The sequence below is a fragment of the Watersipora subatra genome, chromosome 10 (genome assembly GCF_963576615.1).
Source record: "Watersipora subatra chromosome 10, tzWatSuba1.1, whole genome shotgun sequence".
In the NCBI taxonomy this organism is placed as follows: Eukaryota; Metazoa; Bryozoa; class Gymnolaemata; order Cheilostomatida; family Watersiporidae; genus Watersipora; species Watersipora subatra.
In genome coordinates this window covers 17,998,959-18,018,794 of record NC_088717.1, presented here as the reverse complement: position 1 = coordinate 18,018,794, position 19,836 = coordinate 17,998,959, and the positions used below count along the sequence as shown (strand labels likewise).

Below are 19,836 nucleotides of genomic sequence, written 5' to 3'. Positions count from 1 at the left end.
TTTCCTTTGGTTCTACATAGACACAATGGGCTTGTTTGGAATCTAACCACTTTATGGTGTTGTGGTATCGTGACAGTCTTGCAACCTGACACTCCAGGTTCCATTCCCGAGCAGGAAAATGTTTTTACTTAACTTTCTAAGAGTGGCTTAAAATGAATAGAAAGACATTGCTGTTATTGATTGTTAGATTGAGTAACTAAGTATGTTGTGCAAGTAACTCATATTATTACTGTAGGTAATATGCATAGCAAGGAAATAAATGTGTGTGTTTCATTTTAACAATCACAGTAACTGAGTTGTGTCCATGCATTGTTTCCAACTAACTTGTTTAAATTTTTGTATGCAGTGCAGCAGCGATATGTAACTGAATCGGAAACTATAACATAAAACATATTGATAAATAACGAATTAGATTATCCGTTTAGTTTAGTGAGCAGAAAGTTATGCAGCCTAAAAAAATTGGAGAGTTCAAAAAGCAATGATTGGAAGATTTAGGCAAACTACCAACAATGTCAGAGTTGGATATTGTTAAAAAAGTTTGGTGTTTGAAAATTATAGTAATGACTTACGCTCGAGCCCGCAACTTACTCAAGAAAGCTGCAAAATTAAACTGGCAGCAGGGTCTTCATGTTGCTGACACTTATGTAATATTGCATTAAACTTGATGTCTGAATAAATTTACTCCGTTTGGCGACTAAGCAACAACCATTCTATGGTACTTGACTAATTGAGTTTTTGGTATCAAGCATGGTGGCTGTTGTTGTTTTATGTACATATTTACTGCATCCTACCTTGAAATTTACCATACTGTACAATAAGCAAGTTTTAACAACGATTAAATTATTTTGGAAAAAAACAAGTATACCAGGAAATGTGCAACAGAGGCCAGTTTGCCCACAACTCATGATTGCACCAATAGTCACAAAAATATAGAAGATTCCATAGTAAAATGTTGCAAGTGTTTTTAGATAATTTTGTTACTTTTCTGACATGTCATAAGTCAGAGAAGTCATTATGCGTCCAAGTTGCTAAAAGAGAACAAGGTTTTATGGCCTCTTAGCTAATGTGTGCAAGTTATGTTACCTTCTTAACATAGTGCATAATCGATCTTAGCCTTCTGAAGTATGTACACTGTATATGTCATAGGTACCTCTAGAACCTATATTTAAGTTAAATAGCTTTTTACATATCTGAAAGGTATATCGCTATAAGATACAAGTTGTATAGTTTCATGCAACCTTCTGACTAGTATATAAATTATGTTTGTTAAGTAATAATAACAGATAAATAAGTTATAGCAACCTACTAAATGATATATAAATGGCAGCAACCTCTTAAATAATATACAATTCATAGCAGCCTCCTAACTGATATATAAATAGTAGCTACCAACTAAATGAAATTCAAATTATAGCAAACTCTTACGGGATCTATAAGTCATAGCAACATCCTAAATTCTATGTAGCCCATAGCAACCTCTGCAATGATATGTAAGTTATAGCAACCTCCTAAATGATATATAAATATCAGCAGCCTCCTAATTAATATATAATTCATAGCAGCCTCCTAACTGATATATAAATAATTGCTATCAACTATGGAAAATTCAAATTATAGCAAGGTCTTAGGTGATCTATAAGTGATAGCAACATCCTAAATTATATGTAACTCATAGCAGCCTCTGCAATGATATGTAAGTTATAGCAACCTCCTAAATGATATATAAATATCAGCAGCCTCCTAATTAATATATAATCCATAGCAGCCTCCTAACTGATATATAAATAATAGCTATGAACTATGGAAAATTCAAATTATAGCAAGGTCTTAGGTGATCTACATATAAGTGATAGCAACATCCTAAATTATATGTAACTCATAGCAGCCTCTGCAATGATATGTAAGTTATAGCAACCTCCAAAACAATTTATAAATAGCAGCAGCCTCCTAAATAATATATAACTTATAGCAGTCTCCTCACTGATATATAGATAATTGCTACCAACTATATGAAATTCAAATTATAGCAATTTCTCAAGTGATTTATAAGTTATAGCAACATACTTTATTATATGTAAATCAGAGCAGCCTCTCAAAGAAACAAGTTATATCAAACTCCTAAATGATATAAGCTACGACATCTTACTAAAGGGTATGTAAGCTATGCCATGCTATGTAATGTTTCCATTGTAACTATTACATAAGTTACAATGGTAACATTCTAATTTATGTGTAATTTGTAGCAATCTGCTAACTGGCAATCATTATTTTTGCTTACTCATTGAGGTATGAATTAATTTACCTTCAAAATGATATGTAATTTACAACAACCATCTAGACATTCTCCAAGTTTTGACAGTTTTTCTAGTATGCATATATACAAAGTATGATAAGGCGATAAATATATATTGTATGATACCACATTCTCCTTAAATTTCCATAAAAATATATAATAATTAGGAGGTGAATAAATATATATATATCTACAATGTAGATAAATTAGACCATATAGGAGGCTTACCCATATATATTTGTGTTAACTCCTAATCCCTTATATTCCGAAACCTCCTAACTGGTATATATTTATTCAACTCCTAACTCTGAAATATGGGTATATATATATATATATATATATATATATATATATATATATATATATATATATATATATATATATGGAGTTGGATGCTAGGACTGAGCAGGTCCCTTTGATCTAGTAGTATAAGTGAGTTGTAGGGAAATTTTGCAAACTGAAATTGCTTTTTTAATTTCTTGGGATTTTATATTCAAACACCATATCAAACTTTAGTAAAGTTTAGCAAAGTTCAGCATATGCGTGTAGCATAGCTAGTAGTTGGTTTACAATGTTATAGCTTTTTGCAAATGAGGCGTAAGGAAATGCACCATTTACAGATAGTGTATGATGTCAAGTTGATTTATTGTGACTAGTGAGAAGAGGCCCTGTTACTGTGTATATTTTTCTCGTGTATCTTTTCTATGTGTTTGATCTTATATTCATGTACGTGTTCTCTGCTGTTTACAATAATAAAACATGGAGTGAATATACACGATTGGTAATGAGTGTATAATCATTCCACTTCAATTAGAAATCATTGAAACAATGTCCCAAAAGTAATAGAAACATAACTAATTAAAGTTTTATTATCAAATTGACTGCTAATCCGGTCACACGATCAACTAGGTCACATGACCAAAAACACACTCCTGTTCTCAATAGCGACCATTTGTTAAATTTTAAGATTTAGGAAAGCGTCTACTGGCTTTAATGTCTTGTGTTAAAGGCTTCCAATGTTTTGTCATAGAATACAATGCTGCCTATCCTTGCTGTTAGACATAGTTCATCAGATGTTATTCATATGTTATAAACTTCCATCTTTTTTCCATGTTGCTTAGCAACTAGTAAACAACCATCACCTTGACATGTTGTAAGTACAAAGTTCAGGAAGTAGAGTCTGTTCATATAAAAATAGACTACATTAAAAATAACAGAAGCTTGCTACTTGCATGAAATCAGTGTAAAACCATCAATACTTCAAAAATCACATTGAAAATAAGTGCACTTTCTGCAGTTTTGGTGGTTATCAACATGGAAAGACAACTGCTGCTAAAGTTCTCATAGACATCTGAATGAAGTACAATGATAACAAAGTGGAGTATGTGGTTAGACTTAAACCTATTTGTCTATTATTCCTAGATTACACTAATGCTCTATTGTTTGTAGATGAAGAAGCTCAGTTGAAGACAGCTAGTATTTGTCTGTATAAGGGAGCATCTAAAAAGGATGTCTATAGGAATGGATCAAATTGTACGGATATTCAAATGGAGTGGCGGAACATGAGTGATGAAGGTAGTCAACTCATAGCAGTTAGTTTACAAGCCATTGTCATCCTTTAAGCCTAGTTCCCATATACGTTGTTAATAGATATGGGAACCAGGCTTTACATATTGCTCGCAATTGATAAATGAATTCTCTTTAATTGTCTGCATATCATATGGGTTTCACTGTAATAAACAATTACAGTGAAACCTACATGTAGTTTCACTGTAATCAACAGTAAGTAACAGTAATCAACAATTAGAGTGTGCAATCGACCTTCGCTTCTTCGGACTTCTCATATTGAAAATTTTAATTGTGCATGTAACTTCCCTGGCCGATGCAGATGTGTCTGTTCGGAGATTGACGACTTTGACCAATAGGTTGCTGTCGTGACAGACGTTGCATGTAAAGCGTGTGCATGAGCTTTCTGTCAGTCTTTCACCTGCCTTGCCAGTGTTTCCAAATTCCTGTGGAAGAGTTTTGTTCCTTTAGTTTGCATTTATTTACCAGATTTCAGTGTCAGTTTTTTTTCCATGTCCGAACATGGCCCAGTCAGAATTAGTTCGGACAAGCGGTGTTGTCTGTACCTAATTGGTCGTAATGTAACCAATGATTAAATGGCTTCTATATACCTTTGAGTTTACTATTGTAATTAACGGTGACAAAGAACCCGAGCTTCATCTTTAATGGACCATTGAAGTGAAGAAGCGTACAACATTCAGTTTCCTGAAACATTTCAGTTTTATAATCTTTATACATGTATATATTTTTCAAAGTATGTCCGTTTTCTGTTTTCGGTATGTCCAGCTATAGCTATTATTAGAATATTTGTAGCTGGACAACGCTGACCCAACGTAGTGGCATACTGTCATTAGATTCCTAGCGCTTATTGCAATCGTACTGGAATTTTTATTGGCAATGTGCCAGGCCACTTGGCAATGACCTGCCACTTGCTGGAGAGTTGCCTGTCAGCAAGTCACAGGCAACTCTCATTACCTCTCATTGTTAATAAGTTGATTTTAATACCATTTTCCATTGACAATGTGCCAGGCTAATAGCAAGTTAGAGCAACTCTCATCACTTCTCATTGTTTATAAGCTAATTTTTAATACCCGGGCAACGCCGGTAGGCACAACTAGTAATAGATATAGCTTTATACGCGCGTCGTTTTTCTCTCGTAATTGTGGCGAAATTGAGTAGCATTCAAATCGAATTTGAGAACTGGCCATTGCTAATAATACTGCAGTTACAGTAAAGCCCACAAATTAGAAAAATTAAGTCAAGTTTTCCCCTTTTTGCACGACCAAAGGAATGAGTTTGATAATATCTTGGAACGGATTCGGCAATTTACATGTATTTTACTGTTGTTACAACGTACACATTCCTGGAATGGATTATTTATGTTGTAGGAGCGTCTATTATAAATCTATATTTCTTTGTTTATTTCTCTGTTAAACCCAGTTCTGTTATAGCAATTAAAATCTAGCATTGATAAATCCACAGGCACTGGATTTCAACTCGTGGCATTCAAATCACAAGTCTTCTATCGAGCGTGCATAACCACAAGGCTAAGCCGTTCTTATCACACCCATTACCCAGCTTCTTTAGGCTCTCTTGACGATGGAGGCTTGCTGGCCAACACAAACACCAATTGATCCACATTTGCATAGCTATATTTAAGTGGGTATCGCGAGTTTTCTAACATAAAATAACTTTCTTAAATTTCAAAGTTGTTTTAAATGTAATAACTATTGGAAATTCACTTGGCATTAACTAGTTAAAATAGGGAAGCAGTAGATTTCATGTTATAATTCATGTCATACTCTATTTACAGGTATTCATCTATATGCAACGATCACTCCAAGCTTAGATGTCAATGCTCCTTGGTGGATTGTATATCACATATATATTTATGAAGGGACAATCAACTGGTATCAAGATATTTTAAATCTATGTGTATTTGTCTGGCAAGAAAAGGAAGATTTTGAGAGGGTTGCTTACGGTAATTGCACAAAAGGTACGTACATCCTGATATTAGTTCCTGGTAAAAACTAAACTAAGTTGCTGGTAACTAACAGGACCTGCTGAAACATGTCAGAAATGTGTTTGTAATCTTTATCGCTGGCCCATGAAATGAACTACAAATTGAAAATATTGTCTCAACCAGATTGTTGCGAGACTAAAAATGAAGTTCACCAAATTTTGGTAAATTCTAACAAAAGGTATAAATATTTTTCTATCATTTGTGACTATTTTTCATATTCAGATGATCTAACTGTCAGGATGTTTCAAAATTAAAATCAACAAAACTGGATCGTACTTAAAATTTACAGATCAAGCAATAGTGTGATTGACATCTATGGTTGCAAAGAGATGGGCAGAAGACAGGCGCGTAACGTTGCGACTGGTACTCAATAGCCGATATCAACCATGGCAACACTAGTAACTATTGATGTCATTTCAGAATGTATATTTCTCCTGATCATTTTAACCACAATCAAGTTTTGTCAATTTTAATCTTGAAACATCCTGTCAGTCAGATCACCTCAAACATCAAAAACAGCCGTGAATGATAGAAGAATATCGATACTTTCTAATAAAATCTTCAAAAACCTTTTGTAAGTTCAACTTTAATGGGCAGTTTAAGTGAAGAAATGTACAATATTCAGAGTTTCTTGAAACATTTCAGTTTTGTAATCTGTATATATAAATCTGAGTGTTTTATTTGTTTGTTGTATGTCCAGTTATAGCCATTAAATTCGTAGGAAAAAACTGCTTCATACTGGAATTGAATTCGGAAACACTCATTTTGCCGACAAGCGAACTAACCACTACGCCACGCAGCCACCTTGTCATTCTATAGAATAATTGTGGACGTGCTTTTTACGTCTGTCAATATTTTATGGCGATCGGTTAACACTCTTGAACTACCATAAAAAAATACGTGCCCAGATTTTCCCGAAAAGCTATAAATATATGTCTGTATAGCACACAGAAATAAAAAGACATCCTTATTTTAAAGGTAGAATGGTATATGTTGTATATGTTGATTGAACATAAATTTTTTTTGCGAAAACCTTTCGGTACCCGTGCAATGCCGGCCATTCCACTAGTCAATACATATAGGCAGTTGTCTATTAGATGGCTTGGTTCTACGCTACTTAAATAATACTAAAATGCATTTTATGATTTCCTTTTAGTTTTTTAACCATGGATTTTTATAAGACTATTGCAATTGGTAGCATCAGTGAGAATAGGCTTTTTCTTGAAATTGAAACAACAAATTTAATAATAAAAAGTATGAGCAGACAACTTCAGACAAGCTCTTTAAAAAGTCTCTAAAGCCATTTAGCAGTTATGAATAGGAAGAATGTGAAACTAACGAGAAAAAAAGCCTTGAATGTGCGAAAGTAAAAAACCTTATTGTAACAACTGATGATGAAATTAAAGTATATTACATACAATTTGCATAAATATATATAAACAAGTTATGTTAATTTACATTTTTTATTCTTCAAGTTGACTAGTATTCTTTGTTAAACTGTCCGTCCGCTGTATAAAGTATTTTGCACTCTTTTTCTTCCACAGAAGGTACCTTAAGGAGATAAGTAACAGAGATCTACCCAGTCACTTAGTATTTATTACACTGAGATCACCAACCAAGTAATACGTAGCTGGTATAATCTAGACAAAGTCAAACCATTGTTTGTTTTATTTTATTTTAGTTCAATGGCGTGACCTGGCACCACCTCCACGTGAGTAAGACTGGCGAACATGCACCTAATGCAGTCATTTATTTATTTATTTACTTGTTTATTTATTCTTGTTTGTGTGCTTGTTAACTTGATCACTTGCTAACTTGTGTATAATTCACTCAAAAATTATGAGGGCTACCAACTAATAAATTGATTAACGAATGATTCAACACATGTTCGATTAATAATTTTTTATGAATACGACAAGTGCTCTAATGAAATGCGTAGATTTTAAACATGTGCTGGTTTAGAAAGACTTCAGTGTTAGTAAAAGTGTAGTAAATAGTGTCGTTTGCTTAGCTAAACAGAACAACAATTGTTGAAAATACTTTATTTGTGTTCTTATTATTTTCAGCTGTCAAGACATCTTCAGGAAAAAATGCCAGTAAGTGATTTATTTTCAACTAAATAGTCTTGATATTTTATGTTTGGTAAAAATGACATTAGTAACAATTAATCACCAGGAGCATGGTGCCTAGCCATCTTTCTTTATTCCTGACAAAAGGCTAAATGTTGGCTGCTAGTTTGTCTTATTTAAGAGCGGTTGAAAATTACAGGAATCATTGTTGATTTTGGCAAGTGCTAGCAGGTGCTTTCAAAAACATAATTCTATTCACGGTCATGATAACATATATGGCAAGAATGAAAATTTTCTAAAATTGTTTTTAAATAACCTAAACAGAGTTTGTTATTTAAAAACAAATTTGAAAGTTTGCCATTATACTCTCGAGCGGCTATGGCAGAATGCGTCACTGAAGCTTTTAAATCAGTTTTCACCACTGATGATGAAAAACCTTTTTACACTTTACCTAATACCTATCCCCAAAAAGCGTCTAAACATAAATATCAATTCAGATGGCTTGACAAAGCAGCTACTAACCCTTGATCTCACAGAATCAGGCAGCCCTGACGGATTGTCATGTGCCGTCATCAAGTTGCTTGCACCATACATAACTGACTCTATCGATCATTATCGCCTATTCACTATCGTCTGGTCAAGTCCGTACTGATTGGCGGACAGCTAATGTGATCCCGATCTACAAAAAAGGAAGTAGAACCGCACCTCCTAACTATAGACCCATTGCCCTAACTAGTATCATATCGAAAGTTGCTGAACGCATAGTCTCACACCATATTCACTCGCACATTGACAATTATAATATCCCATCTGACACCCAGCATGGCTTCTGGTCAGGGAGAAGCTATCCCAGCCAGTTACTAACAACTTTATGCAATTTTATAGATATCTATGACCTTGACATTCCTACAGGTGCCATCATTTTAGACTTCTCAAAAATACTTTGATGTAGTAAGCCACTCTAAGCTTATTCATAAATTAATAAGTTATGGGTTTAACCACCTCATTGTAAACTGGATTAAAGCCTGGCTTGACAAACAACTTTAGAGTGCTTGCTAATGTTATTCTATCATCCCATCACCAAGTAACATCAGCAGTTCCTCAAGGATCTGTCCTTGGTCTACTTGTCTTCCTCTTTATTAATGACCTGCCCTCATCCATTCAACATAATTCTAAAATCCGACTTTTTGCAGATGATGCCCTACTTTACAGTTCCATCGCTGATTCTTATGACATAGCAAAACTTTCGGATAACTTATATGTAGATAGACTGATCCAGTGAGCCAATGACTGACAGGTGATATTTAACCCTTCTAAATGCCAAGCTATGAGAATATACTAATAAAATTCTCCCTCCCTGACCTATTCCATCACTGGTACAACTCTGCCCACTGTCCTAAGCTTCACATGCATAGGTGTTCTAATAGATTCAGAACTGAGCTTTGACCAACACATAACTAAAACTGTCTCAAAAGCAAACTCTATCTTATACCTCTTAATGAGAACTCTTCAATCTACTTCTTCAAAAACCAAATCATTTGCCTACAAAGCAATATGTCTACAAATTCTAGAATACAGCTGTGTAATCTGGTCATCCTATCTTCATAAACATATAAACTTACTCGAACCAACTACAGTGCACCCTCGAGATACGATGTTGATCCGTTCCAGGGTTGGCATCACATGGTGAAAAATTCGTATGTAGGGGAATGGAGACCAATGTAATTATTCAATGCAAACATCTCCGGGTAAAAATTGTCAAAACTTTATAAAAAAAATATATACATATTGACAGTTAGCAACAAAATAGTATGTTAACTTTAGTAATTATCGTTACCTACAGTAATTGTATTGAATTTAGTGTATTTTAATGATTATGATCTGCAATAAAATGCAAAATTATAATATGTACCAATTGCAGTACGTACGGTAAGGAGTTCTTACCTTCAAAATGTACGCATAACATAAACTTTGAATTCACTTCAAGTAAGTTCAGCTTGCTAAACCCACACTTAAAACTAAGTTTTAGTATGTATTTTGAACTATTTTACTGAATTTCAACTTTTTATCACAAAATTTTACCCTTCAGCAGTTTCTATCTTCACTTTCACTATAAAATTTAGCGTGTCTGGTTGAAACCTTTTTCAACCTAATTCAATAAGAAAAGCCAAGCGATGCAGTTATCTAAAGCGGCCTCTCGCACACTTGACCGTTTAATGGCTACCGAAAAGAAAATGAAATTTTATTTTCTATACAGGATGTACATACCTTTGGAGTAAAAGGTAAAAGAAGTTGTCCATTCCTGTCTAATTTTTCTACTGGTTTAAAAAAAATTGCTGGTGCGATGCAGAAAATTGCTAGCTAGCTAACGCTTGTAAAAGATTCGGAGAAGGTTGTACAGTAGTTTGTCTTGTATGAAATGTGCACAAGAATCAATGTAACTATACATACAGAGTTTGTACGTATTTATACCCTAGAGAACAGGGCTTTAGCAAGTTCCAGAAAGTAATGTAGATGTGTCAACTATTTTGAGTAGCTAGTTATATATGACTTACATACATATGATTAATTGTATTTACGTAGTAGAGAACAGGCTCAACTGCAAAGACATGGTTAAACAAGAAAATAAAACATGAAATCAAAATGAAATGAATAAAACATAAAATGAATAAAACATGCCACACAAAGAAGATAAACAGTGATATATGTTACACACAATGTTTTCATGTACCAGTCTACATCAGTAATTTAAACAGTTGAAATATTTCTGCCAATGTAGGTTTTTCTGTATCTTCTACTTCCTCGGTCATCACCCATACTAAAGAGTTGCTCCTCTTGAATGCTGATCGCGTGCATGGCCTTCCAACTCCTTCAAATCGTCAGTATTAAGCTCCTCCTTGTGCTTGCTTTAATGGAGTTCTTGTTTTAATAATAACTGCAAATGTTGATTGGTTGCGACCATATTCCTTGACAATATTAACAATACAAGCGCCTCCTTATTTATTTATGACCTCCAACTTTGTTGACATGGAAATCATTTTTCCTTTTTATAACCTTTGTATCGGTCTCAGATTCCATAGCTAACGAATTAAATATACTATAGATATGTATAGTTATATACGTATGCTGACTTAAAGTTTATAGTAAAAGAGAGTATAACACCAAAAATGAATATTTGCTCTCGCTTATGTACTTTTACCAAAATTTTCCACATGGAATGCTGACCTGAGAGAAATCAGTCATCATTTTTCTTCTAAACGTTCTGAAAATGTTTGTGGCAAACGGTATTTTGGCGTCTTTGTTATTTTGGTGTGCGTTATGAGCACACCGACCGCCAAATTTTAAGTCAGGCGAAACTTTTCTCAAAATCGTATCGGGAAATAAAATTCGTATAGTGATGTGAAAATCTCACAATGTTCAACTTCATAAGGTGAAAAAACAGTATATCAGGTTAATTGTATCCCGAGGGTGCACTGTAATCGTAAAGCATTTCGATGAGTACATAACATTCATAAATTTGATCACATAACTGACCTAATGCAAGCATCAAACTGAGACATTCTCAGGGACAGCAGGAAGTACACTGACCTTGAAACTAAAGACTAAATCTTATTACATGACATAGCAGCACCTAAAAAATTTTCACTACAACCCTCTAATCACTACTCGACTCACACAGGCTCCATTACTTCCCATATTAACAGTAACATTAAACTGAACTTTCTTTACTGTCGTGTATGTAGAAACTGATTGTCCTTAGCATGCATTCATACTATTAGTCTCATACCATTTTATAGAGCGCAGACTTAATACCTCCATCACAAACCCTTCCACCGTGTCTGTAACTTTGTCTGTACAAACTATTTTATCACCTCCCAAACCTTATAACAGAAAGGACAAACCACAGACACAATATCACATATCACTCACCCACCATAAGTCCACAAGCTCTACCTGAGGCAACTGGGATTAATGTGAAGAAGAAAAGTTTTAATAGTAATAATAGAATATATAATAAAGTTTTTAGTAAAACAAAGTGTATAAAAAATACCGTTATGTGAGGTGCGACCTGCCACCCTTCTTTGCTGCTGTTGCCATCATTTGCCATGAATTAAAAGCTCTCTTATCCCGTCACATAACAGCCGACTAGGGGATTGTGTTTTCCAAGCTTTCCCATGCAAGGCTCATTAAGTTGGTTATTAATTTTACAGCTCTGGGAATCATCATAGGAGTAGTAGCAGCTGTCCTTGTGCTGCTTTTAATCATAGCTGTTACTGTCAACCGCTTCTTTAGAAGGAGGAGAGAACTACGGTATGGTTGATTTATATATATTCCTATTTTTAGAGATGCATATAAATTCTAGTTACGTGGACTGTGTTTTTAGTAGGCGCCTGTCTACATCACTGACCAACTGGCGTATTGGGTCATGTAGTGTCATGCCACATCAGATTCCATCATGTCATTTTAAAACATGACGTGACATGGCATGACATCACATGAAGTAATAGATTTCAACTATATTAAAACAACTCATCGGCCAGTTCAAAGAATCCATCGTTTTTTTTTGGCGTCATCAGGTCGTTTGCACATGCGCTCGAAAAAGCCGCCTTTTTTGTAGAAAACGATCGTTTTTCTTTTGTTTACTAATACATTTAGGTGTTTTTTTGATACTGTAATAAAAAAATTGCAAACAAAAACATTGTTTTCAAATAATCATTGCAAAAGCTTTGTGTTTTTAACGATAAAATTGTCTATAAAGATGGCCGACAACGATAAAATGACGTCACGAAAAAACGAAGGATTATTAACAAAACAGATAACTTTGTTTCAATCAGGAGTAGTCTTCCCGTGAAACAATCTTTACTATAATAAGAGTCGTGTTTGTCTGTCTGTCCGAAACCACACTCAGTACGTTAGGAAAAAAATACTGTTTCACATGCAATCTCGGATAAATCCATTTTGCGGCTAAGCAGGGTACCAACTGCTCCCCTAAACCACTTTGCCAAATTAAAGAATAATTGTACACATAGTTATTACATCTGACGATCTTTCATGGCACACATAACTGCCAGCATAATAGTTAGTAATAGTTTCAAATGCTAGCACATGAGCACTAGCCCAAGGTAATTACAGCTCATAAATTATTGAAGCTATTGGTGCTGTTAATGTTACGAGTTTGTATTTCATAGGATGCAATCTTTTCGCAACCTTCAACTTTGCTTTCAGATAGCTTTTACTTTAGTTAAGATTGTTACTAGTAGTCTGGTAGTCATGTATATAGGGAGAGATCATCAGATGAACGGATCTAGCTCTCACTTTAGTGAAGATTGTTACCAGTAGTCTGGTAGTCTTGTGTGTAGGGAGAGATCATCAGATGGGCGGATCTAGCTCTCACTTTAGTTAAGATTGGTACTAGGAGTCAGGTAGTCTTGTGTGTAGGGAGAGATCATCAGATGAACAGATCTAGCTCTCACTTTAGTGAAGATTGTTACTCGTAGTCTGGTAGTCTGGTAATCTCTCACAAGTTGTGAGAGATCATCAGGTGAACGGATTTAGCTCTCACTTTAGTTAAGATTGCTACTAGTAGTCTGGTAGTCTTGTGTGTCGTGAGAGATCATCAGATAGGCGGATCTAGCTCTCACTTTAGTTAAGATTGCTACTAGTAGTCTGGTAGTCTTGTGTGTTGTGAGAGATCATTAGATGTAAAGATACAGCGCAGATAATATATGCATGTATCTGCACAATAATTCTTGAAACATTCAAGGCGGTTTATTGGCGAAGGTTTTCAAGTGTCAGTCCACAATGACGAATGTCATGAGTTTGAATCCGATTTTCCGCAGATTTTGTCTCTACCTCTGACCCTGATTTTTGATGGATGGGCACCACTTTATTACAGTAAAGATAATTAGCTACTTATTTGACTAAAAGAATTATTAAATCTAACCATCATTCCCGCTTACTGTTCTTTTACCCTAGTATTTTGTGGAAAAATACTTATTCCACAAAATAAGTATTCTTTGCTTGAGGTAGCCTACGGCTTGTTCAGAAATTGGTAGACGGTGCAACATGTTTTCGCTTAGGTTTTTAGGAATGCATTGCTAAGAAAGTTAGATTAAACCCCATTAGATTTGCTTGCATAGGTTTTCCCTTTATGCAATGATATGTCAACATACTGCACTCTGCACAATTAATGCTGCCTACTCTATAATTTTTATACCATGACAGTTCAATAAAATTTTAACCATTTATTAGTGTTTAAAGCCCATAAAATGTTCATGCCACACCTTTTTGGATAGGCTAACAACATCAATTATAATAAGAAAAACAGAGGTATCTAAGAGCAGAAGCTAAAATCAAATGCCCGGTCAAATCAATCAGGCTGGTTAATAGAATGTATTCTCCTTTTCTATTCCAACAAAACTTGGCTTGATATTCTGTATTGTTTCCCGCAGTTGCCCTACCCTGCTGACATTCTGAGTTGAGAGTTGTCATTTGTAGAATACTGTGTCATGTCATCTGAGACTTTAAATATAAAACAAGTAACAAAATGCCAGTCAAAATCAACATTAAAAGTTGAAGAGAAGTACTAGATGATTATTTCACTAGAATTGAATCCAAGCAACTGAAAACAGAGATAGAGTCTTAGTAGGTCGCTGAGGCTTGCCATTTGGCAGTGAAAATAAAATCTAGATTTTGTTTAGTTTAGCAACTTAGCTGGAATCCAATTGCTTTGCCAATGACACCAACAATCCTGAGGTTTCACCAATAGCGAGTGATTATTGCGTGATAATATATCTGGAGCATAAATATATTACCATATACAAGAATAGCGCCCAGGATTGGATAGTCTGTCTCGTCTGCAAAGTCGCTTTCCTTATAGAATGCTTCTCTCGTAGTGGCCTCCCCCTCTATGCTCCGGATCATCATGCTTGTTTGATCAGCTCCGCAGTGTGTGGCTTTTGGCTGGTGTCTCGGTGTTCAGTCTGGCTGGCTTTTACCACAGCAGCCTTGCGTCATCTTGTTATTGTGTCTCTAACCAACACTGTCTGTTCAGTGAGTTTGTAGATGAAAAGCAATGGCTTGCTTAAATTTGCTCCTAATAAGTTGTAAAATGTGCTCAATATCACATGAGAAGATTGCTGTGGCTATAATTAAATCTTATCAACTGCTACTAACTACTATAATAACTAATAACTTAATACTAACTATTCATTACTAATAGTTACTATTAAGTATTTGTAACTACTGGTAACTACTGTTAACTACTACTATAACTACTATACCTAATGTAGCTACTACTAAATACTAATAACTAATAACAACTATAATATAACTGACAATATAGTTAAAACAACTGATTAATACCACTAAATATTCATAAATACTGATAACTACTATAAACTACCAATGATTACTGTAACTACACGGACATAATATAACTGTAAGAACTACTGTAACTACCACTAACTACTACTAGTTAGTAATAACTATTGATAAGAGCTACTAGCTACTGATAATTACTACTAGGTACTAATAACAACTACTAGCTACTGATAACAACTACTAGGCACTGATAACTATTACTATAACTACTGATAACTACTACTAACTACTGATTACTACTATAACTACTGATAACTACTACTAGCTACTGATAGCTACTATTACTATAACTACTGATAACTACTACTAGCTACTGATAGCTATTACTAACTTTTAGTTATTTTTACAAACTTCTGTGAACTACAACTGCTGAACAACAGTAGCGACCGATGGCTGATAAAAACTGCTGAAATATTCTAGTAACTACTAATAATTTCTACTAATTGGTTGCAGGATGTTTGAGTCAGCAGCTGAACATGAAACAGGTCCACAATCTTCAGCACCAATGATAGAAAGCAACACTCAGACCATCGTAAAGGACAGCTCTGAACCTCCACCATCCTACGAACTGTGTGTGCAATAACAATTGCTTTACTGCAATAGATGAGTCAATCGAGTATACTTTTTGGTTCAGAGCTGTTGAGATGTATAACCTTTACTTTGTATTTCTGATTTATGTTAAGGACAGAATAGGAAGGACTTTAGTGTGGTTTTGCACCACTTCTCGCTATTATATACCTCATTTTGAAGATAATGACTACACAAACACTGATGCCATTTATTGCTTTTTAGTTGGCTGAAAAGCCACCATTATTTATCAAGATAGTGTCCTGTAGTTTTATTCTGATTATATCTTATCTGTTTTATTTGCTGCCATAGCCTGCTTTTACATACATGTACATGCATTCCATTTTAAACGGCGCTAAAATATTAGAGAAATTTAGTGAAATAGAGTGACCCGCTATAAATGCACGAAGTCTATAAATAAAACTCAGCGGTGAAGCATAGTTTCAGTATGAACCATGTTATTTTGTACAAAGTAGTAATGACACAACTAAGTTTTGTATTCTGTCACTAAATATGGCCACTATACCCTGAGCACATTGTTTTATAGCTTCGGTACTTTGAAATGGTAATAGACAAGCTTTTTAAATGCATTGTGATAGTACTGCGGCTGAGAGTTGTGCCCTCATGCTACTCTGCCTTCTCATGTCCTAATAAGGGTGAGACAACTCTGACTTTAAATATGTTAATAAGCATGTGTACAGCTAAACAAAAATTAGCAAGTTGAATATTTAATAATCAACGTGAAAAGTATTAAAATGGAGACCAACAGTTGGGAGTTTTTCGAGCTTCATCTTACTAAAAATTAACAGCCTGCGTGTAGGTCAAGAATATATTGTATTATAAAATACTCTTGACATCAAGTTTTTTCTATGAAACCACTGAAAGAAAACTGTTGGTTACATATATAGTAGTGGACACAACTCCAATTAAATGCCCTTCATACTTAATATATAATATGTTGCTCTTGAAATGTTGGCAGTTAGCTAAGTTAATTGTTGATCATACAAGTCTCACATGGAGTTTTAGAACAATTATGCTGTTTAAACAAGTGACCAATTGCAAACAACTCAAAATGAAAAAGCAATCAAATTTCCATATGAATGAATACTTAATAGATTTTTGACCTACTTGAAGTATTTTACAGTCAGGCAGCGCAAGGCGTATGAATGAAAATAAAATTGCAGCAGCTTTGCCAAAAGCTATCTATCAAATTTTCTGCTGCAATAATAGTGAACTCCTACTCGGTTCCTTACACCACCCACTTATCTCTTTCACTGAAACTCTTTTGAAGTAAAAACGTTTAATGAATGCATATGCATTACCATCTTTTTCTGCACTTGTGATAATTCTCATGTTATACGGTATGATTTTAAATGTTAATGAAATAAGTTTGGAAGTATGAGATTATTGATGATACTTGTGGATTTTTTAACCTTTCTTACCCTTTCCTTGCTTGATATAAAATTTTGTTAGTGCTTTTTTTAATATTTAATATTGTCTGAAAGCTTAAAGAGCTCACGCCTGGTTGGTAGAGTGTCAATCAATCTTATGGATTAGATTAAAGAGGTTTTAGAGTTGTCTTACAGTTGAATATAACTAGTACCCTGGCAGTCCCATGTACCTGAAAGGTCACAAGTAATAAGTGTATGCACAATTATTCCGTAGCAAGGTAGTTGAGTAGTGTAGTTGGTAGTGTGGTTTGCCGCTGGACCTCTGGTATGAGAGAGACAATGCCCAAGGCTGAAGGAGAGACAGAGCCAGTCCTCGGCTCAGTCAGAAGGGTGACACACAGTAGGATCAACGGTCAGCCACCGAGTCGGCTTCTGCGGTCGAGGGGTGTAGCTCACCAAAAGTATACGTCTAAAATGAGCTCAGGTGAGGCTGTATCATAATATATATAACTTGAGAAAATATATATATATTCATCGCTTGTTGTACTCAAGTTTCTTGGTTGCTTGTGGAGTAAAGCAAAAAGTTATGGTGGATCCTTTACACGTCTCCATGTATTAACATATTAATACTAAATATTTCAATCCATGGCATCAAGCTGATAGCCTCAGAAGTTAACGACAGATAGCCTAAAAAAATCTATAATTAGTAAAAACTATACATTTAATCAGACATACACTATATATAGACTTATAAGCAAGAGGGTAAATGATAAGTAAACAATCCAACTAATTTAGGAGACCGTAAAGCTACAAGGGACTTATAGCTATGGTTAGTGAGCCTAAGAAATGTATGCTGTGAATGTGAATAGAACTCCCACCCTTTTGACTTTTCAGATTGATACACAGGCCGTAGCTAGCTCAGTGCTTACTATTAGAGTTTGACAACCTAAAAAGCAAAAAGGATTTTTTGTTGTCTCAAAAGCTCTTCAAAAACTGGCATTAAAGATAAACTATTTTAAATTAGGAGTAAATGTTCAAGTGCTATTACGCTCTATGATGAATGTCAAGCTCAAGGTCAGCTTTATTTACATTATTGCCTGCAAACACTGAAAAACTATCATAATTCATTAAAAAAAGTGTTTATCTGTAGAAAAAACCGATTTAATGAATACCTATAAATTTACCCCAAAGTTCTCCTCTGCTTCTGGCAGACTAGCAAGCTCCGTAGTTATAATGCCTGTGGATGAATATAAATCTAATTATCGATATTCCAATGGCCCCACCAAAGAATATGAAGATCACTTTTGCGAGAATGTGATACTTGCTGTCCAATGCTGCAGCTCAGTTGATACAGGCTGTTTTATACTTTACAGCAATGTTAAGTATAAAGCCTTGTCATGCATTGATGTCATTACTAAACAGAACTTACAGGAACCGTTAAAGCACCTGCCAGCGCTTCTTGACAATGACTTAACCAAGCAAACATCCATGTTATATTTATAGATTCTATGAACACTAAGACTCACACACTAACGTGAAAATTAAGATATTATTAATAATTATTCAAATATTAATACATTCATCATGCTAAATTGGGAGCTTATAAAATTTTGACCAAATGGAATTTTTTTAATAAAAACAGGTTAACAAGGCATAAAAACATATATCTTGTTGCAAATTTTAAATCCTAGAAAATTTTTGAGATTGCATCGCAATTAATTTTTCATGCTAACTTTTTGACATAGCTTCTACCAGAAAAACTTTTTGGAGTTGTATTCTATTGTTAATTATATCACCGAACTAGTCTTTAATATTGTCTGAGATAAACATTACAACAGCTGTTTTACAAGACATTAGCTGTTCCATAAATATTAATCATTGTTTATATAACAACTAATGGATTGTAAGACAGTTATTACTACATAATGTACCTATTTGGGAGACTACAGTTTCGCTTTAAGAAAATCACCAATCATACACCAAAAAAGTATTTAAGTAGATGGTCACATAACAAGGTGGTGATTTTTAAATTTTCCGAGATCGACACCAAATCATAAGCAAGGAGATATTCGACTCCGGTTGGTCGTTTAGCCACATAATTATGGCTTCCTGATTGGTTATGTCTCAATAGTCACGAACTGCCCATTTTACAGTGCTGTTGTTGCTGCATTAGCTAAACTTTCTACTGAAAATTGTTTTCCTGCTTCGACATAAAAGGAATGTTTAATGTTGCTGTAAAGTTTGAGTTGTTATCCACTTGTTTGAGTAAAGTTATCCATCATTCTAGTCGCATTGGCCGTCTATGTCGTCTCTCAATGTAACTAAAAACTTTGACAGCACGATAGAGCATGAGGTGAGTCAGCCGTTTTTCTTTCAAATCTTGCAATATATTCCAATGCTGATAATTTAACCAATTTGATCATTTATCAAGAACTCTGCACACTGAACCATCTCCACTAACCTTGCACAAGTTAAACTCATGCGATGATTATTTTTGTTTCCAATTAACTTATCTCTAAATAGTCCATGGGTGTCAAGGTCATT

At 34.5% G+C, this 19,836-nt stretch overlaps 1 protein-coding gene across 3 annotated transcripts in view; it reads left to right on the top strand.

Annotated features, from left to right (window-relative positions):
- The window catches only part of LOC137406296 (uncharacterized), a 28,752-nt gene extending 12,320 nt beyond the window's left edge, over positions 1-16,432 (top strand). Inside the window, exons 2-7 of one of the 3 annotated variants that reach the window (XM_068092845.1) lie at positions 3,743-3,868; positions 5,673-5,855; positions 7,564-7,593; positions 7,949-7,978; positions 12,163-12,262; positions 15,788-16,432. In XM_068092845.1, coding sequence (XP_067948946.1) covers positions 3,743-3,868; positions 5,673-5,855; positions 7,564-7,593; positions 7,949-7,978; positions 12,163-12,262; positions 15,788-15,917 — 599 coding nt within the window. In that variant the 3' untranslated portion in view covers positions 15,918-16,432. The remainder of the gene's footprint in view (positions 1-3,742; positions 3,869-5,672; positions 5,856-7,563; positions 7,594-7,948; positions 7,979-12,162; positions 12,263-15,787) is intronic. The other 2 variants (XM_068092847.1, XM_068092846.1) reach the window with 2 other exon arrangements.
- Positions 16,433-19,836: the final 3,404 nt, after the last annotated feature.